The following is a 22,606-nucleotide window of genomic DNA, read 5'->3' on the forward strand; positions in this document are numbered from 1 at the left end:
ACTGGAACTCATTGTTTGAAATCACTTTGCGGAGAGAAAATAAACCTCGAAACGATAACACTATCAGCGTGTTTAGCAAACAGCTTATAAACTAAACATTCACATTTCATTAACAATTGCTTTCTGGCAGCTTATATAAAGCAGTAGTTTAGGGGAATATTCCATTGTACGAATATTCGACAATATGAAGGCATACGTGTTCCTCGTCGTTCTAGCCGTTGTAGTGCAGGTAACATTTTGAATATATTTATTTTATGTACATTTTAATATAAAAATAAAGTAAACCGATATTTATCATCATCAGCATGTTCATTTACAAAAAGATATTCATAGAAGCTGTCTTTTCTTTTCAATAATGAAGCGACTCGTTCCTCGGCCCCGATATTATTTATAGATCGATGTTTATTAAACTCATAGATTAACGGCCGTTTTCAATAACCTCTCTATCCTTAGTTTAAATTACTAGAGGTAGACAAATCTATCCTTTTACGCTTACTTACATTTCAATAACCTATTGACTTAAAGCATTGGACTATAACTATATTGAACATAACCATGGATAGATAGATAATATCTTGTCATTAAACGGTGACAGCAATGTAGCCGTAACAAGAGATAAGTTATTGAAATCGTGACGTGACGAAGATTATTCACTTACATTTTTGTTGATAAAACTGTGTAACAAAAATTTTATTAAATTATTTTTATTTAAATCTTGTATGCTATACTTCTATGCTTTTGTTCAACTCTTAGGCTTGTCTTGTGGCTTCATCTACAGGATCTACTTTACAGTTGATAACCTGCTCAACACCAATATTTGCATATTAGGAAATTGACTTGAGAGTTGAACAAAGCATACAAGATTTTAAGAAGATACGTCACTCGAACGGTTAGCTAAGTTGGTTAGAGCACCGGCACGGAACGCCGGAGGTCGTGGGTTCGAGTCCCGCATCGTTCATAAAATTTTGATTTCCAAATTTAATTTGTTTATTATCACAATAGTTTAGTACTCGAGCTGACAAAAGTGCTCAGCAACGTGCAACATATTATGCACGGCTGACGCACAAACCGTGCAGGCCAAGAACTGGGAAAAAAAATACGTGCAACCTCACATAATGGGTTTGAAATGTGTGATGAGATAAGCAAAGTCAGAATTATGAATCAAATTCCATTAGAAAGTATTGGTTTTGTGTATCATTAAATTTTCTGAGGTATCCTACTTATTTCCATTTGTAATAAGCTTCTCCTTGCAGCTGTGCCGCTCTGCGCCGACACCAGATGATCAACATGCGGATGCTAAGTCAACCCCTTCTGTCACTGCTGCTGACACCGTAGATCCTGCAGCTGACAACACACCAGCAGCAGTCACAGAGGTAATTACTATTTCCCATCAACCTTATACTCCAGTGGTAGGCTTCCTTGCACAGGATGCCGGCTTGATCATGATTATCACAACGGCGCCTATTTCTGCCATGAAGCAGTAATGTGTGAACATTATTTTTTTCGGTCTGAAGGGCGCCGTAGCTAGTGAAATTACTCGGCAAATGAGACTCAACATCCTATGTCTCAAGATGACTAGCGCAATTGTAGTGCCGCTCAGAATTTTTGGGTTTTTTAAGAATCCTGAGCGGCACTGCATTGTAATGGGCAGGGCGTTTAAACTGAACGTCCTGCTCATCTCGTCCCTTATTTTAATTAAAAAAAAACTAGACTACTAATACCTACATATTAGCAATGAATTTCGTGGGAAAGGTTAAGTGTGTGTTATATACGCGCGCAAGAAGCCAATCTTCTTTGGCGTAAAAAAAAGTATGACTTATGGTAGCTGAAGTATAATACAACCGTTCTAGTTGACGAGCTAACAGGGTGTCGAATTTGCGTGACGGTGTGCGCGCGTATAGTATAAATACACTCTAATAATTTTCCCTAACGCATCAAAAGAAGTGTCACTTCAATAAATGACTTTCTTAATGATACTTTCTTACTAAATAGTATAACCTATTTTAAGTTCTGTGGATTTTGTGATTATTTTAATAAAAAATTAAATACCACAGACTGGGAATGGAGCAACTACTTTTGAGCTATTTAGTTATACATTTACGATATTATAGTGTGATGAAGTTTTATTAAAAAACTGAAGTCCGCTGAGTTTCGTGTGACCGTTCTTCTCGAATGGGTAGTTTGTTAAACAAGTGATTTTTAATCAGTTCCAATTTGAATAAAAAATCAGTCAACAAATCGCTTCTAGCGAACAGGGCTTACCGCGTACCATAGGGGTACAAAAACTTTAATTACGCCATGTCTAGCAGACTGACTATTCTCTTCATTCTTCTTCAACTGCAAGGTGGCGGTGAACATTTGCCATCAGGTAAGGAGGGTTTTCCTTTATTTAATACAACAATGGGTTTAATTTATTTTGAATCATAGTTCGTTAGTTAGTTTAGCTGGGCAATTTATGCTGTTAGCCTCTTGAATGAGCCATTTTGCGTGTCCGTTTGTCTTCTTACTCCAACTAAACCAGATCATCGCAGAAGTCTAGCAGTCTATTCAAATTGCTGCTGGCATCCGGGAGCCTGGAGATCGGTTTATTTATGCCCATTGGCCACAATCCTGCACTCTTAAAGCACAGTTTTTGGCGTTAATTTGAATCATTAGTACATTTCCGATTATTGAGCCAGAATAGGTAAATTGGCACTAAAACAATACTGCAAAACACTGTATTTTAGTTGACAAAAAGTTCTGACTGTTTCAGTGCCGCGGCTACTAATATTAGTGAGCTACGGAGACTTACATTTTATGACTGAAGAGTGCAATCCTAAGAGACACTTCATTTTGGTGGGCAGGACTGATTATTTATCATTCTTAAGGTCTTGAACATCCTGTAACTTTAAAAAATAGAGTCTAGATCTTTGAAGTATTAGGTTAAATAATTCATTCTTCGAAATATAATGTGACAGCTGTGAACACGTCGAAAAACATAGCCGCGAACTGTAATTTCAGCAAACGTACGCACACATCGCTAGTGTAAGACGTAGCTGTTATGCACACTATAGTAATAAATCTGGCCTACTGTCATGTTTTGTCTAAAGTTAAGTATAAGTATTAAACCCAGAAGGCTTTTGATTACGTGGATTTTAGTACCCTTTTACTTCAGCTTAAGTTGTGCGACAATTCTTTAAAATTGAAGACTTCTTACATAAAGAGTCGAACACAGTTTATAGACATTTGGGGTATACCCCAATTTGATCACTCACTCCCTATGGTTTATTAATATATTTCTATTTCTATTAATTGTTTGTTGTTGGTGACACAGGTGAAAGCAGCTGAGACTCCTGCAGCCCCTACTGCCAAAACTGAAGGTCAACCGGCCTAGGAAAAGAAAGCCTAAACATAATAGCAGCTAATTACACATTCATAAATAAACAAATCATAGACAAACATTCTTTCATTCAAATTGATATATCACAATCTGTCTTTATGCAAAAAAATAAATAACTAATAGCCCAAACACATGGTCGGACTTCGTACGGCCCAACCATCGGACGCAGTTCGTTAGCGGAGGACATTCGATAGTATGTCGCAATATTCATGGCAAAAAAATATTAATTACCGTCGGGGCAGTACCGAGTACGACGCCGGTGCTAGACGCCCACCAGACCGTCCGTACCAAATCCGACCATGTGCTTAGGCTATAGTAGCGATCTGTTCATTATGGTAGATAATTATTAGTAAACATATAAGAATTACTGCATGAGGTTAATAACCTGAAATAATTTAGATGTGAAACCTCCGTTCACAACATCGTAAAGCGGTGATTACACGGCTCAATAAAATCAACAAAAGTAGAACAAACAGAATCTTTATTTGTTTTATATTAGACTGCAAAATAAAACTAATCTTTAAATAAGTGCAATTCTTTGAAGTTTATATCCTTGAAAGATTTAAATATCTAACATTAAATAAAATATCTCAAGTAATTTTTTTTTCAGTGGCAATTATTCTTAGAACTTATTCTGGCAATTTAAAATTAAGACATTTTTATTAAATTGACCCAAAAACCATGATATCTGCACTTATTTGGTATATTAGATATCGCTGTCACATAACCACTGAACCGATTTTGATGAAATTCAGTACTGAGATAGGCTTACGACCGTTCCCAATATTCAGTCTATCTCTTATTTGAGATAAAAATTGTAACTATCGTTGACTTTTCTGTCCCAATAAACTTATCGACGGTAACTCACCTTATCCGTACACGCTGTCTATCAATGGGACGACGCGACGTATAGCTAACCAGCGATAGAAGTTTGTATGGAAATTTCAATTCACGCGTCCCAATATAAGGCGATAAGAATGACTTATCGGGTATACTGGGACAGCTTCAGATTATTGACAGCTAATTACTGAGAGTAGAAGGTAGTAATTTATCTCTATCTGTAGATAGTGTATTGGGAACGGTCGTAAGACCCTTTATCGCGAAAAAACGTTTGGAATGGTTAAAAGTTTGTATGGAAGTTCGTCACAATCGAAGATGACATCATTTAGGTTTATATTTAGTGTATTTGAAATTTCGACCTGTGTAGGGATGAAAATTAGTTTGGAAGTCTAAACAAAGTCACGCTTTCACGCCTAAATTCAATCTCGATTTTGATTCATAATGCGTTCATTTTTTATTAAATGTAAATGAATTTGGTAATAAATATAAATAATTTGCATTACATATAAGATATTTAATTAAACTCCATCTTACCTTCAAAGATGTTAATGGTTTTCCACGTAGATAGATTTACTGTTTTAAGTATTCAATTAATAACATTGCTTACTAAATGTATTTAACAGTTAACATACTCGACAATTACCTACCTAGGTACAACACACAATACAAATCAACAATCAGGTCGCGACAGGTGCAGGTTGTTGCTGCTTGACGTTTCATTTTGCTCGTCTGTTGCTGTGAAAGAAGCTTACGTAATACCAATTTACTCGTACGAGTACAAGTATGACTCGAATGCACTTTTGAGTTCATAGATTGTCCTATAGAGGGTGAACTAAGCTCGATTGCTGGCTGCTCTGTAGCCACTGTTACGTAATACAAAAGTAACGTTTGACAGCAATGATCGTGAGATTTACGCCTGTCGCAAGTATCCACAGAACACTTTTACTCTAACGAGTAAGTCTCTTGCGAGATTCGGGGGACGGCTTGTTTTAACTGGGCGTGCGCCGCGCACTGGCAGATGAAATAATTTATGCCTCTTTGGAAGCGTCTCGATTATACACGGTACACGTAAAAGTTTTGTCTGACTGCAAATATGTGAGTACAACAACATAATGATTCTCAAGCAGGGCAATGCAGTTTCTTAAAATCGGAGAAGATTGTATGCCAACAGAGACTAATAGCATTAACTTGAATGAGTAGTGAATTCTGTACAGTTTTCGATACCATAAATAATTAAAAATAAAATATCTCTGTATAAAATAATTGAGAACAGTTGTCATCATCATTATCATATCAGATGGAAGACGTCCACTGCTAGACTAAGGCCCCCCCTAAAGATCTCCACAATGATCGGTCCTGTGCTTCCCTCATCCAACAGTGACTAAAGTTCTCCTACGGTACTAGTGCTGCTCATAATTGTTGGGTCTTTCAAGAATCCTGAGCGGCACTGAATTGTAATGGGCAGGACGTATCAATTATCATCAGCTGAACGTCCGGCTCGTCTCATCATTCAGTAATACGAAAGAATAATAACACAAATCAATAGAATCCGTGAATAGCTCCTAAATTATACGGATCCTCAAATTAAAAAAAGTAAGTAGGTATGTACGCACGCGAGAAGTTCTTACTTAGTTGGCGTAACAAAACAAAAATCCTTGAAAGCAATGATTCCTCGTGCTATTTTAAGTTTGTATATAGAACAACATATAGGAGGTATTAAATACATCCAATGAATATAATATTAGATATTATTTCGCATAATTTAGTTATTAGTATCGCATCTTCTTTCAGAGCGCCCTTTGCTTCAGAAGCGGTGGTAGTGTCTCGTATATTAGAAATGACATTAAAATCAATTTTGGGAAAATAAATGCCTTTTATGCCTTTTAGTTACTCTTATAAAATTAGAAAGAAAAGTTATTTTTTATTTAACAACTTGTTCTATTGAATTTTATTTAATTCTCGTCCATTGGTTGTGGTTTAGTAGACACATGAGGGCTTATGGTAGCTGAATACAAATGCTAAGTGTCAAATTTACGTGACGGTGTGCGCGCGCATCGAAAAGTTCACTCTGATTTTTATCCCTAACACGCCAAAAGAAGCTATTATCATTTATATTAGATACTAGCTGACCCGACAGACGTTGTTCTGTATATAATAAATAAAATAATGTTTTTATGTGAATTTGTCAATAATGTATCATAACATCAAAAATTACTTCGTAAAATATGCACCCTGCTGTCGTAATGAAATTGTTTCACAGCAGAACTGTCAAACCGTGCGTCAATAAATTCTCTAATAGAAATTATGTATGGACACATCAAAGGAAAAACAAATTTGTTGTTTTTATTTAATTAAGCAGCATTTTCTTAATTATTCACCTTTTAAACCTTCTCTGGACTTCCACAAATAATTCAAGACCAAAATTAGCCAAATCGGTCCAGCCGTTCTAGAGTTTTAGCGAGACTAACGAACAGCAATTCATTTTTATATATATATAGATAGATAGATAGATTATTATGTTCAATAAGTCCAAGATATCCGATTTCACACAACGAAATTTTGAAAAAAACCGGATGTGAATGCCGTTTGTGAAGTGTGGAATGAAAGAAATACGAACAATTCATTCGAGTGAGCATTTATTTAATGAAACCATCTAATTCCACTTCAGATATCGACACAAATGCGCAAGCAAACTTTTTAATTAAAATCTAATTGGAAATATTTAACTTCGTAATTATGTAATAAAAATAGTTTGAAAAAATTAAAATACACGCTTTGGTTAAAAAGATAATAGTTGAAATTTAAAATGAACATCATTCCTTATCAAAAATAGATGAAAAAATTATATACCTACATTAACAAATATCTTATTTTTAAATGAATTTTTTTTATCAAATTAACTGTGGCAGGAATTCCTGACAATTCCTGCCACAGTTAAGATAACAAATAACACAACATCTGTAAAAGGGGCCTTAATAGACAAAATCCAACATAAGACACAATATTTTCACACCAAAGTATTATCGTTGACGTCACTGATGTTCTGTTGATCAACGAGTACATTACTTTTGCAAGACTATTTTATAAGTTGCATTGACATCAATAGTTTTTCTTTGGTGGCAAACGATCGGGAAATTCATAGTTACACCGTGTTTCTGTAAAGACTTGAACAACCTTCTAACTTTATCAAAAATAATTGCTACCCATGGAGACGAAAATGAATCGCATTAACATAAAACTTATTTATTTAATTACTAAGCAAAAATATTTAGCTTTGTTGTCAAAATTAACATTGAGTTTTGACTTGGCAAACAGTATTAGGGCCTATTCACAGGCATACGGTTGCCGTCTAAATGGCACGGTTCTTTCATAATTCACATGTACACGGTCGCTGTAATACCGAGGTACTAGACTGAAGACAATTTTGGATCAATTCCAGTACCTTGGATCTACCATAACCAACAAGGGCAGCAGTGAACCCGAAATAAGGAGACCCATAGAAATAGCCAGGACAGCAATGACCGTACTGAATAAGGTATCTTGCTCCCACACTTGTGCACCTTGCTCCCACACTTGTCTTTCCCATCGCTCTCTATGATGTGGAAACGTGGACAATAAAGGCCGCGCTTAGGCAGAAAATGGACACCTTCGAAATGTGGTGCTGGTGCAGGATGCTGAGGATACCTTGGACAGCATACCGCACAAACGTTTCTGTACTGAAGGAGCTGAAAATGGAGAAAACTCAGCGCTTTTCCACAGCAGTTTGTCAGTCTGCAAAGAATAGTGCGATACTTTGGCCACATTGCTCGCAGAAATGCCAATAATTTGGAGTGTCATATGGTGACAGAGAAGGTTGAAGGAAAGAGACCGAGAGGCTGGAGTTTCATATGGTGGTCTAACCAAATTTCCAAAGAGCTGGAGGTACCAATGAATGTTGCAATACAATAGGCAACGGATCGTAACCAATGGCGACAGCTAGTGGACTAGATCAGAAGGAGTCACGATCCTCACCAGTGAGGAGTACGACTGAGAAGTAGACTGAAGACATCACCGGTCAATGTCCGTGTTCATGTGAACGAGGCTTTACAAGTAAATACATTACTCCAAAGACGGTTGCCGCGTCAAAACAGTGGATAGGCACGGGTGACACACGACAGTCACGGCACCATAAAACAGAATAGAACAGTGGCGTAACTCAGCGGTGTCCTTGAAATTTATACCTACGTCTTGGCGGAGCACTAGAGTTGGTACATACAAAAAGCTTGACGGCGCGGTGCAGCTAACTTAACCCGGACAGCGACCATTCTCGGCGGGGCAGGCAAGGCCGGCGTGACACTCAATAGTTTTGTCTCCCCAAGATTCCTTAGCGGCCGTGTGCGTGCGTTGATTCGGGAGCTCTAGTATAAAGTTAAAGTTCTGTAGTATTAATGTTTAATTAGCTATCATTGTAACTTATACACTAAACATAACACGACACAACCGTGCCGTGACCTTATGCATGTGAAAAGGCACTTATAACTCAACAACTAAATTGGGAAATAGTATCCTTTATCAATTTTGGAAAGCCATAGTTACCAATATTCCTTTGCAAAATGAATATGTAGTCTTGTATGTTCTTAATTTAACAAACACTTTAAGTGGATTACGAAATATCCTCAATGATGTGAACATTTAAATCGCTCCTGACCTCGGCACTCTCACAATATACACTAAGGCTGAGATCTATAGAGCGTACTAAGACTTTGCTTAGACTTTACTTACATAAAACTGAGATGAGTGTAGGCTTAGCATAATCGTTGATTTCGTTTTAATAGTTATTTGACAGCTGAAATTATGGTGAGCTTAAGCCAAAACAAGCCAAAACACTCAGCAAAGTTTTACGTAAGTAAATTCGGAGCAAAGTCGAAGAGATATATATAGATTTCAGCCTAAGACCGCAAGCTGACTGGCCAAAGTACATTTCACGAGGATACCCCGGAATACTCTTGAAAGCTGCATTAATTTTGATATTGCTGAGGTCCAGTGTATGGCCGGTTTCTCAAGTGCTTGTAAAGAACAGGATGTCCCGCACGCTGCCACGGTTGGGCAACTCCAAGGAACCCAGCGTGACAGCTGCCGCGCTGCCAGCACGTAGTCTTGGGCAATCTGCTGCCACGGATCCCGAACCTTGGATGTATAACGTCACCTGTAGATTTATTACTTATTTAATTGTGCTACCTACGTGTTAAGACTTTAGCCGTTTTGTACTTTTGATACTCGTGGCCTATTAAATCAAATCAAAATCACTTGATTCATATAATATGTCAAGGAAATGATTTTTATTTAGTGTTCTTGAAGGCGGTGGTTTTTTTCTAAAAAAAATTTAACGGAATAAAATGTAACTTTTACGCAAACATCTAATGTAAAACACAGTTACAATTACACGCGTTTTAATCATTTATAAGTGTTTTATTTAAATGTTTAACACTCGCGTTTATCAAAGAAAATACTAGGGAATTCATTGTCACTCGTAGAAATCAACAATAACAGCTTCATCGTTTTACAAATCATTTCAACTACAATATATATAAAGTGACGCAACAAACATTACCATTTCTTATTCTGTTCCATATTCCAGAGAACGTTATCACGAATAAATACCTACATCATGAGTAATCTAATTACAACAAGAATTCATCAGAATATATCTATCAAAATATTATGTATACTAGGAAAAATATGCACAAATATGTTAAAAAGTGTGAACAGCATAACTTTGATACCAGACAGGTCGTTGTCGACGGACATTGCTCGAACCCGAAGCCCGTGAATGCTGGAGTGCCCCAAGGCTGTGTGCTATCTCCTACGCTGTTTCTTCTGCATATCAATGAGATGTTGGACACCTCCAACATTAATTGCTATGCAGATGACAGCACTGGTGATGCCGTATACAGGTGGCCGAACCTCCTCTTAGTAGACCGCTAGAATGTGGGCTTAAAGTATTGCCTTGCTCTAATTATGACCTCCAGTTCCTTTAGCCTTTATTTATGGAATAGGAGGACAAGCGAGCGTACGGGTCACCTGGTGTTAAGTGATCACCGCCGCCCACATTCCCTTGCAACACCAGAGGAATCACAGGAGCGTTGCCTGCCTTTAACGAAGGTTTACGCGCTTTTTTTTGAAGGTACCCATGTCGTACTGTCCCGGAAACACCGCACAAGGAAGTTGATACCACAGCTTTGTAGTACGTGTAAGAAAGCTCCTTGAAAACCGCATTGAGGAGGACCGCCACACATCCACTTGGTGGTGGCCTTCCAGACGAACACGGAATTGTCAAAGCGTCGAGATTTCTAGACCCGGTATTACGATACTCATTACTAATTCGAGCGCTCTTCGCGATTCGAGACTCGTCGTGTCTCTTACCTGCTGCGGTTCATGACGACTGGGCTCTTGCGACAAGGGCTCCGACCGAGGCTCGCGGAATGTGTCCTTCCGTCTGCGTTTGTTGGACCTTCTAGTACCCTCATGTCGTTTGCGGCCGTTCGATACTGCTGAACTTTCTGTTGACGCACAATTCATTGAAAAAAAATTATTCTAATTTAGGATATTTTCACACTTAGATCCAGAATCACATGTTCGTGGATAGAAAAGTCGTTATACTCGAGGGAATTATTAAAAAAATATAAGAGGTATTTAAATACACACAAAAGAAAATAGACTAACAAGGCACACACAAAGCACTGACACTAATTAGGTACTCTAATTTACGCACACTTTACAATACTGGCCTCTATTATATACCATAGACTGGCAGCTGTTAAAGAGCTTTTGTAACTGTTTGATATTAGAGCCTGCGGAACCAAAACTAATGATGACAACCGCAGCTAAACAAACATCTATAGGAAAACTATTTACAAAAAAATAGTGTACTTTTTTGAAGTGATACTTCTTTAGATTCGTTGTGATTCCAAACCGGATGCAACGGAAAAAACGACAGGCAAGAGACACAAATACAAAAATGTGTAGGATGAAGCCGGCAAAGAATGAGACAGAAATATGCATACTATTGAAGTGAAAACTTCTTTATCATCGTTGTGATTTGAAAGTCGATTAAACGAAAAAGCGACAGTAAAAAGAGCAGTCACATTAATTCGTAATATTTAACATGGGAGATAATGAGATAGGAAGCATAATACAATGTTTTGGTACCAGGCGATCATAGTTAAAGAAGAGATTGTCTTTAGTATGGCGCGAGTACCTTAATATATTCTGACTCCAAGCGCACGACGTTTTACTACATAGACACCAGGAGAACATATTATTATATATATTAGTGGTGGTAGGAATGTCTTTCATAGCGGTTGAAATCATGTGTCATCCTAGCAACACGTACCAGGAATTCATATGCAGTTTAGAGGTTCATGCACCATGCAGGTTTCACTTCTGACATGTGTACTTTGTACGCACGCAATGTTTTTTTTTCTGAAGTATAAATAACACGGAAAACGACCGAAATTAATTCAAAATACTTCAGTCAAAATTAGTTCTCTGGACGCTCGCCAGGGGCTCTTCAAATAGGCACAAAAAATGCTGTCAAACATATGGAACAACCTGTCCAGTGGTATTTATACAGGTCAACGCTTTACACTCACTTAATAATTAACACTGGTCACAATGCTCTCACTTTAATTTCTTCGAAGTTGCTTGCTTGTATCAAGACACAAGTTACTGAACTACATGGCCGCGTTCCAGCCAAAACGAATTTCTTGCCAAATGTACAATTTACTACTCTTGCTCTGAAATTGTCTGAAAACTAGTTTTAGCCAAGAGGCTAAAACTAGTTTTTACAAGAGTAAACGAGGGCAAATATGTGTTATTACCAATTTTCTACTACGTGATAGAGCCTCTGTTGGAACGGCCTGAAATCATGTGTCAACTGAAAACGCCTCGAAGTTCTAGAAAAGTCGAGAAATCGTAAACATAAAATTCCACTAAATTAATAATATATAAAATTTTTTGGTGGCATACCCGCTACTTCCAGGGTTTTGGACAAAATTATATTCTATTCACTTGACGACCATAATATATACCTTCGTTATGTGGAGGTAGTGGCAGTGCGTGAATGGGCTTGCGGGCAGCGTTTGAGCATCGGGTCTCAATAAGCCTCTCTAGGTTCTCCAGCGCTAACTGCTTGGCCTGTTAAAACGATTATTATTTATAAACTGTTAACGCCATATATATATGCCTTCTCCTATAACGCCCTCTCTCTTTTCCCCACTTCTCAACTTCACTGCGCCGACTGCAGTGGCATTGCGCCATTTTCAAGGAAGGAATCAGTCGACCGCTGAAGTAACCCGCTCCACTCCGCACCTCGCAAATTAACGCACCGCGAAACGAGTTGTCAACTAGTGCGGGAAACCGCTAACCAATTGGACTACAAACAAGGACCGGATTAAGTTGTAGCTGTACCTACAACCAATAATATCAATAAATACAAATGTCTAATATCTAACTTGTAACGTAGCATTATAGATCGTAGAAATAGTAATCGTGCATAATAACTGTAATAAGCGTATGCCGAAAGATTCGTTCTGACAAGAACATTTTATTTTATATAACGTAATACTAGCTCTGATAAGAACTATTTCATAATGTTGTACATCAACTCATAGAATCATACAGATCACCAGTAGTCATCTCAGTGAAGTTTCAAGCATCGTACTTTCTCTCGACGATCACAGACATACTCACGTGATCAGTCATATGCTCCGCGCTACACAACCGCACAGCAAGGCCGAGCGTCCTCGAATGACGCGTCGGGACTCGGGCGTCGATCGCTATTCATGCAATTTTAATCAATGAGCCATAGCGTAGGTGCGGAATGCTCATTGACATCGTATGATCGAGGTTCGACGCGAGTTTACACAAACTGCGATAGCATTAGTTTTAGAGCGTGATAGAACACATAATATTATTTTCAAATCTTATTGAATGAAACGTTTTACTATTGGTTAAAATGTAAGCTCTAGTATGGGTGTGTATTTTCTGAACTTGTAAATATTTTTTAAGTAACAATTGTAATTGGGTAACTAGTTTTAAGGATTTTGTATATATATCGTGTAACTTTTTAATAAACCATATCTTCCACATATTCCTCACAGTCAAGCAGTTGTTTTATTTAATCGCCAAACGCTCAGTCTCTAAAAAGTATCGCCAGCGGTTCAGCTTCATCAGGTCAGTTCCTGGTCCTTTAGTAGATACAGTCCTTTTTTCGCTAGAAGTGCTCTGAACTACGGCTGTATTGCTCAGCCGACAGTGGACTTCACATAAATTAATGCCCTGTTTGTAATACAGGTCCAAATTTTTATTATATCTAAAAAGATAAGCTTAAAAAAGCTTGAGTAGTTTTCAACATAATATTTCAAGAAGCTATTGTCGTCGCGTACTATAACTTAGGTATAGTCTAACTAGGGAGTTAGTCAGTTATGCACAGATGGAGGGCTATCTGTGCATAACGAACAACTACAGCGCTAACCGATTATAACTACAAAAACTTGAGCACATTTACGTTTCGTATTCGACTGTTTTCTTTTATGAGGCAAAAATTTCTTGCAAAACTCGCGGTGTTAGAATGCCATGGAGTTTCGCATTTCGACGTCATCTCCGGTGGTGGGATTCAGCTGCTAGTATTAACCTGAACACTGAGCACTCATTTGAACATAATATTGAAATATTGGTATATGGTATTAACGGTATTATATCATCATTGCTAATTATATTTACACCTCATTTACAATGATTAATAATATCTAGAAATGAACAACAAACCCGGATTTCCGCAGAGAGTGGTTCAAAGGCGGCCGGATCAGATGAGTCCTTCACAGCCTCCCAACTCTTGTACAGCTTTCTATCCGACAACCGGACCGTACTCTCTAACTCCCGAATCTCTGCAAATATTTAGATGTTTTAAAAGTACAAAGAACAGGAGTATTGTTCTATAGTATAGTATCCCTAACTACCAAGTATACAATATATAAGTAGATTAGAAAAAATCCAAAAATGATTTATATATGGCATTTTTCTTATCACCAGATCTATGCAATATATTAGACCCGGATATATTTTTTTTATAAAAATATGGTTACACTGTAAACTCGTTCTATAAAGTTTATTATTTAATAACCTGAGAGCGGTCGCTCCTATCCCACTCAGTGCTATCATTAATTAAGACATTTATATTATTATTTAGTAACCTTTACCACACAAACATTTTTTTAACAATTCATTTGAATAATTTCGTTTCATTTGTTTTGAACAGTTTTCTGGGATCTTGTTGTTAAAGCATATACATCGCCCCACAAAACACTAACTCGACTTACCCGAGTAGTAGGCATTATAAGTTTATGTTTATATCTTTAACGTTGATTGAAGATTGATGATTCGAAGTACTTGTCGTTATATTTTGCTGCTATTCATGAACCTATGCATGTCGGCCGTGAGAATAAAATAAGCTTATCCGTTACTCACCAGCTTCCCTCATCTTGGTGACCTGCGCCAAAAGCCGCACCCGCTCCTGTCGCAGTGCCTGTCTCTGCACCTTCACGCGGTTCACCACCTCGTAAGCATTCCTGGCCTCGCTCGCCAGAGCAGCCACCTCACGAGCCTCTCGCTCCAAGCGACGCTCCAGGTCACTGAACGAGTTCACACCACAAGATACATAATAGCTATAAAGGTAAATCTACATACTGTCTACAGTCTACAAAAATAAAATTTGAAAACAAAATTTTATGAACGATGCGGAACTTGAAGCTACGACCTCTGGCGTTCAGTGCCATTGCTCTACCAACTGAGCTAACCGTTCGAGTGACGTATCGTCATAAAATCTTGTATGCTTTGTTCAACTCTCAGCAGGTTGTGGCTTCATCTACAGGATCTACATTACAGTTGATAACCTGCTCAACACCAATAATTGCATATTAGGAAATTGACTTGAAATGAAGCTTTTTTTATTTGTGTATTAATCCTAGAAGTGAGGATTATCACTTTAAAAACATAACAAATTGTTTATACACTTCCTAATAATATCTTCCCTTTCTTGGCGTGCGTCCGTGCAGAATGGGATATCGCTATACCAACTTAATGGCTGACAGGCAGTATTGAGATAAAACCTTTAGTTGCGGATGCAACGGGCAACTGCTAGTTTATAATAAAATCGCAATAACTTTTCAAGCATTACCTAAACAAAATTTTAAATGTTTTATTAAATAATGTCTATGTCGTAAAACTTACTACTCCACAGCTGAATATATAAGTTGTCCGGATAGCCTGGGACTAGAGTATTATTATTTTATAGCAATAACAGTGACAATATTGTATATTTTATAGAAAAAAAGGGCGCAAAAGAGAATGCTCTCAGGGCGCCATTTGTTTCCGAAGCGGTGGTAGTATTAGAAGTGACACCAAAAAGATTTCTAAAGGAATCATTTTTGAGAAAATAATGCCTTTTATGCCTTTAATGCTGCTGAGGTTTGCACTAAATTAAGCATAGATATTAGCTTTAGCTCTCCTTTGTATTTTCTGAAAAGGCAGTTGGCCGATTGTAAGCTGTTTCAGCTGCTCTTAGAAGCAATGCCGAAACAAGATGAGTAACAGTGACAGATAAATATGAGTCTGGATAAATATGATCCTTAACATCTGAATGCGTGATATTTGTGAGGTTTTTAGGGAATTTCCTTCCACGTACACTGTGTGCGGTGTTCCAGGAGGGAAGGCTATAGGTACATTCAATAAAAGCCAGAAAAACTACTTAAACGCTCGTGTAATCGGTGATCACGTACCACTACATAGAAAACCAAAGGCAATATCCAATACCTAAATAAAAATAATAATGATAATAATGGTATATCTTTGCCATTTGAATACATTTTTGAAACAATATTTAGTCAAAGATTGACTGGGAAACCAACACTCATGTTACACGTAAAGTGTTTGCACCAGCCGGGATTGGAACCAGTAGTGAAGGCACAAACGAGTCCTCACCTCGGATATTCTCCCGTGACCTTAGCATATGACTGAATATTTCTGATCACTTCGACGAGGTGATGAAGCTGGTTGCAGAACTCTGGAAGTTGCTCTGGGGTCAAGTACTGCCCACTGTACCTGAAAAAGAAAATACCAGTCACTTTTAATGAATGAGGCGTTACTTTGCGGAAATCCATAATTATACAAGTGATTTAAGTTTTCTTTAGTGTTAATTCCGCCAATATTTGTTTTCAAAACAATTCGACACGTGTTTCGCCTCTACACGAGGCATCATCAGGACGTGTTGTCTCGCCAAAATCTGGCACGAGACTGAATCAAATGAAAAAAAAAAATTAAAATTCCAAATTTCTATATTTGATATTAAAATATATATACAAAATTACTTAAATCTACTTATTAAAGCAATTTACAATTAAGCCTTATATACATAGAAGCCTCTCTTTTATACCCTCGTCCCATGAAATGACGCGCTGTGATTGGTCGGCTGTTGTGACGTATTACCCCCGGAAGAGACACGTAACAAAGGTGATGGGATTAAATTTGTTTTTATTCAACAATTTAAACATGTTATTTTTGTGTTTTATTATTTCTAATTGCTCTAACACATTTAAGCGAAATCCTTTATCACATGTATGTAAAATATTAAAATTATTATTGTTTCCGAGTGAGTGACCTGTATCAATTAAATGTTTCGCGAAGTGTGATTTTTCGGGATGATTATTCCTAAATGGAAATATGTTCCTTCGATCTAATTTCGAAATTTCGAACTGTTTGACCTATATCCACCCCGTTACAAGTGTCACAACTTAGTTTATAACGCCGGATTTATCGGAATTATTTAATCGATCTTTGCCATTACATATTCGACTGACATTGTGATGCGTTCGGAAGGACACATTAATATTGTTTTTCCTAAATATTTTAGCTATTCTATCTGATATTGGATCAATATATGTCAAACTACCCACATATTTGGTATTTGATTGTGGTGGGACGGGATAAAGTTCTGAATTAATTAAATGTTTTTATTTATTTTTAATTAATTTGTTCACTAACTGTATTAAGTTCTTTCGCGAAGCTGTCACGGGACAGTGGGACTGACATTAATCTGTGAACATAGCAGCGGAAGGCCGCTAGTTTATGTTGTACGGGTGGCAAGATGACGCGGGAATAGCAATATCTGTATATGACGGCTTTCTATAGATTTGGAATTCTAATTTATTATTTACTCTTGTTAATGTTGAATCCAAAAAATTTAGAGATTGGTTTGATTCGAATTCCAATTTAAACCTTATTTTTGGGTGGATCTTATTAATTTTATTAATGAAAAGATCGATTTGACGTTCGGTGCCTCTCCAGCAAATTATTGTGTCGTCAACGTATCGGTAATAAAACAGGATATGTGGGTCTCTCACCACGTAATTAGACTCAAAATTATCCATAAATATTTCAGCCATAATTGGACTTAATGGTGATCCCATTGCTAATCCTTCCTTTTGGCGATAGAATTGATTTTTGAATTTAAAATAATTTTGTTTCATACATAACCTAGTAAGGTTGATGATGTCATCCTTTTCACCGGGATGTATCCTCTGTATTTCAAAGAGGATGCCTCGTGTAGAGGCTAAGCACGTGTCGAATTGTTTTGAAAACAAATATTGGCGGACTTAACACTAAAGAAAACTTAAATCATTTGTACCTGTCACTGACTTAATAAGAACAACAGAATAAAGCTGGAAATTAAAAATAATTTGCTATTTTAAAGTGATAGCCCTCACTTCTGCGATTAATAATAATTATATAAATTAAATTTGTAACCAAAATTTATGGACTATGCGGACTCGAAGTACAAAAATTTACGACCCATGCGTAGGTACTCTAATTACGGTTGGCTCTATTGGAAACAGCACTCGGACGGATCCCGAGAGGTCGCGGATTCGAGTCCCGCGTCTTTCATAAATTTTGGTTACAACTATAATTTATATAAATAAAAAACAATCAACTGATATTTTCAACTTTAACTATACAAAATAATACAAGTTTAACGCATTATTATAAGAAATTACGGAAATCATCCCGTCAAATACGTATTCAGATTATACCTAGTTACCTCAAATCAACATTGGCCGCAAAAGTTGCTTCATCAAAGATAGGGTTCGATGTGGATGGCTGAGCTTGTGTTTCGTCTTCACACTCATTGTCACTTCCGCATCCAATATTTTCACTCATGCTAATAAACACATAAAAATTGAATAAACAAACCTTTAATTTATATAATTTCATTAACAAGAAATGAATATCTTAACTTAGTCTCCTCCACCTCCCTCTAAGCCTTCCTAAGCACTCAGTCCAGAGGACCGGTGCCTCCTGCCTACAGCACCTTTGTATGTCGTAATCGTTTAAATTGACTTCCTATATTTCTTTTTTCTTACCTATTATCTGCCATGAGCTTTTCGCTCTTTATGTCCATACCACGAACCATGTGTCTTCCAGTTTTGTTTTATTATTTTGTAGGCAAACGTTCTGTTCGTTTGTATTTTTATTGTATTAAATTCTGATTTCTGAACAGAGACGAACACTTGCAGGCGTCGCTTTGTGTAATTCACGATCGAGCATATTGTTATCGCTGTCTTCATAACTGTGCATAAGGGAGAAAAAATTTTCGCAGACCCTTCGTTTGTTACCCGTGATTGCCAAGGCATTGGTCAAGGGTGACAAATGCCTTGGCATTGCTTTTTGATGTAAGTAGTCGAATCTTCTACTACATCCACTGCGTGAATTAATTCTTAAAACTCAACTTCAACCCAAAATGCCGGTAAAATGTAAATTCAAATACATAAAAAACTACTAGACTGTGCCAGGGTGAGGGGGATGCTGTTTGAAAGAGGCTACCTGAAGAAAACAACCCCAAATTCGAGATGTGAATTACAAATGCAAAACTTTACTCCTTTCAGCTTTTGATTTAGGGAACCTGAATTACAAAAACGTTTGATCTTAGATAATTTATACAAATAGTCTCTTGCTGTTAGGTAATACAGAATACGATAAAAACAGGCCAGGAAATAAAGTTTAGTGTGCGTGGCAAGCTACGTCTTACACTCGCAATCTGTATGACAATTTGTGTTAGTGTGCGTGGGTTGTTCAAAATGGAGGTTAGTTCTAAACGCAAATTTTTTTTCGTCGTTTTCACAGCTGTCACATTCTATTTTGACGTACAAATGATCTAACAATTTAATTAAGAATCTTGATTTACAACCGGAACCAAACACAGACATAAGAAAGACTTCATGTGTTCCTGAGAAAAAAGGCCTAATATACACACCGACGAATGCTGATTAAATTTTTCTGTTTGAGGTATGAAATTCGAAAAATAAAATATTACAGCTATTCTCAGATATCCACACACCCAGTAGAAGTGAAGGACAAATTCTTATCAGTCATAGAAAGACGATGTTCGCCGCGCAGCTTGCCGAGCAAACGACCGAGCAGACGGGACTGTTTGCCGCTGCCCTCCATTCGCCTGCTGATGAGCTGACCCGTCGGGTTCTAATACCTTTCTGAAAATGTTATGATATTAATAAATAATCATTATTAGATTAGGTTTTTAAAGTATTTATTTATGAATGTAAGATTAGGTGTACTTATATAATTGGATAGTAATTAATAATCAGATAACGTTAATTAGATACCCATAAGATTTTGTAAAGATAAATGCTACACTAGCGTATTAGGTTTAATGCTGTAAGGCTAGACGTAAATCAATAAAAAACGAAGTCGTTACTCTTGCTTTTTTATATTACTCAGCTGTAGATATATTTAGTCATTTTATCGTTGGGGTGCCAAGTAGCTCTGCGTTGATTTATAAACCCACTGACAGGTGCACGGAACTGTTTCCACTTGAGCGAGTATTTTCGCATTCAATCTTTCTAGAATTTTTCAAAACTGTTCTTTAGACGACGGAGACAAGGAAACATAAATTGTATCAAAAATCTTAAGGTCAAATTTCGTTCATCATAACTTGATGCAATACACACAATTTAAAAAACACGGCACGAAGTTCGTTGTTTCAATTACAACAATCAATTACTAATAATCTATTTATACACAACATTATAGTAGGTAGATGTGAAATATTATTAATACACATTATAAACAAGGTCCTCCGCCGTGTATGTGCGTCTGTCTGTTCGCGATAATCTCAAATCTCAAAAAATACTACACTGTTTTTAATGCTATTTTCATCAATGCGTGGTTCTCGAGAAAGGTTTTTAGCATATGATTTGTTAAAGTTTTTGTATACATTATCGATGTCGGAAAAAATAATATTTCAACTAAAACGATGACCCTTCGAGATATTACAAAATAATGTATGGTGGAATTGTATATCTTATATAGGTCTACAGAAAAATCCGCGATAGCATATGTCTGTCTCTTAAGGATCACATACTCTATCCAGTTTAATACTTTAAAAAATTGTCAATTATAAAGCTTGAGTGAAAGTGAAAGATGTTTATACATAAACTATATTTATCATTCTGCTACTATTTACTAATTAATATGCATTAAAATCATTCGGAAATACGTTTTTTTGTTTAATTTTTACTTACTTAAACACATTATTCCCGAATACTTGCATGATGTTTATTCTATTGGGCAGCGTCTGTCGGATCAATTAGTCTACAATAAAAAAAAAAGTGAAAAACCTTATTTCGCATTGTGGTTGGAAATACCGAAGGCAAAGATCGCGCGGTCGATCTCCAATAAGATGGACCGACCAAATTAAGGACTCGTCATACAAATTGTCCATGATACTAAGAGACGGACAGATCCGGTGGAGGCAGATCATTAGATCTAGATGCAACCATAATTCTGACCACGATCCTCAGACTTAAGGGACTGACCCCAGAGAGAGAGTACGATTAGTTTGTTAGTCTTCATGGGTAATGAATCCATTCTTCGATGATGTCCCACTCCATCCTATGCCGCGTTTCTCTGTTTTCGCACAGATTCTGTGATAGATAATTGTCTGCAATATCTTGTTGGTCTGCCAACCCCTCTTTAATAACATACCGGTCCTATGAACTTTGTAGTTTCAACCATCTGTTAGGCGTGCCTATGATTGGCCTACTGCCAGTTTCAACACCTATTTATAAAAACAATGTATAAGTTTTCTATAATTTAAAGAATATTTTTTATAGCATCATGCAAATGTGGCGAGCGTTTAAAGTGCGGTTGACATGCAAGTACTTCCACTTGGGTACTCTCGGGAACGATCTAGTCCCACCATATATAATATACATAATATATCCTCCATACACTCCGATTTTTATAAAAAAATATTACCTAACGTTTCTTTTATAGTTAGATTTTTACTTACCATTCAGTTTTACCTTTTAATGTTGTTTGAATTTGATGCTGAGTGGGCTCGCTCCAGTTATTTCACATTTTTATAACTAAAATTTTATCAAAATTATTATAAAGCCATTTTAGGCCATTTTGCTTGACAAATAAATGTCACTCACAATTCACGTCGAAAACATATCACATTTCTTTTTTCACACTGTTTGTGGGTTGAAAGTAGGTATGCAATTATTATAATCGAAGTTTAACATATATTTTTTTATCGAAACATCAAAAAATCAGGCCTCGTCTCAAGAAAGTTAGTTTCCGATAACCGTTCCTAATAAAAAACATGGTATTCCCATAGGTACCCGCTACATATTATTATGAACTACATTAAGAATATACTAGCGTATATAATAGATGTCGTAGATAGATAAGAAAATAATCATCGCTACATTCGTGTAGGTACTCTAATGTTTCTAACGGCGTATGCCGCAGAGCTGAGTCTATCTACTGGTTGGCCAATATGTAGACCCCACTGAAGCTTTTTATCTGCCGAGATACCCAAGAAGACCATAGTGTTCAAAATTAAGTATTCTGAACTACCAACTAATGCTGAATATTTAAGACTTGATCGTCAAAATAGGTAACAGTAACAATAGATTCTCTCTTCTTTTCTATCTTGTTGTTAAAGATGTTCTTCTCTCATAGTTTGTCTATATTTCAAGTCTATCATCGAAATAACCAATAAATAAGCTTTGGAACTTTGACAAGCAATTCAATGGAGTGTTTTTTTATGTGAAATACCCTACATCTTTTATAAGTCTAGATGGACTGTGACAGCTGTGAAAAGGTCGAAAAAAATTGGGGTTAACAGTAAACCCCCTATTTCGAGCAATGCACGCACACTAACACAAAGGGACCTACAAATCGCGAGTGTAAGACGTAGCTTGTACACTAATGTAATAAACCTGGCCTTTCATCGGTTGTCTAGCAGCTAAATACTCTATAAAGAAATAAAAA

The 22,606-nt window shown here is 36.8% G+C and overlaps 1 protein-coding gene and 1 long non-coding RNA gene across 3 annotated transcripts; one reads left to right on the forward strand and one right to left on the reverse strand.

Annotated features, from left to right (window-relative positions):
* Positions 1–60: 60 nt before the first annotated feature.
* On the forward strand, positions 61–3,438 carry LOC126977507 (uncharacterized). Its single transcript, XR_007732218.1, has 3 exons — positions 61–229; positions 1,254–1,373; positions 3,314–3,438. It is a non-coding gene; the product is annotated as an uncharacterized LOC126977507 (long non-coding RNA).
* Positions 3,439–6,838: 3,400 nt separating this feature from the next.
* Positions 6,839–21,757, reverse strand: LOC126977254 (uncharacterized). 2 transcript variants are annotated; one of them, XM_050825996.1, is made up of 9 exons: positions 21,618–21,757; positions 19,647–19,797; positions 18,351–18,470; positions 16,238–16,357; positions 14,726–14,889; positions 14,027–14,145; positions 12,289–12,394; positions 10,622–10,758; positions 6,839–9,404 (listed from the first exon to the last, which is right to left on the reverse strand). In XM_050825996.1, exons 2-9 carry the CDS (start codon positions 19,754–19,756, stop codon positions 9,258–9,260), a joined length of 1,023 nt encoding a protein of 340 aa, XP_050681953.1. In that variant the 5' UTR covers positions 19,757–19,797; positions 21,618–21,757; the 3' UTR covers positions 6,839–9,257. The 2 variants fall into 2 exon arrangements, with proteins under 2 accessions (XP_050681953.1, XP_050681961.1); XM_050826004.1 differs by having other exon boundaries at positions 21,631–21,707.
* Positions 21,758–22,606: the final 849 nt, after the last annotated feature.

This window comes from Leptidea sinapis, chromosome 2, assembly GCF_905404315.1.
Source record: "Leptidea sinapis chromosome 2, ilLepSina1.1, whole genome shotgun sequence".
NCBI lineage: Eukaryota > Metazoa > Arthropoda > Insecta > Lepidoptera > Pieridae > Leptidea > Leptidea sinapis.

Coding starts and splice junctions, on each gene's coding strand:
- LOC126977254 (XM_050825996.1), bottom strand. CDS start 19,756: ATGGAGGGCAGCGGCAAACAGTCCCGTCTGCTCGGTCGTTTGCTCGGC. Junction 18,471..19,646: donor TTGTCCTTCACTTCTACTGG/GTGTGTGGATAT, acceptor TGTGTTTATTAG/CATGAGTGAAAATATTGGAT. Junction 16,358..18,350: donor GCGGCCAATGTTGATTTGAG/GTAACTAGGTAT, acceptor TTTCTTTTTCAG/GTACAGTGGGCAGTACTTGA.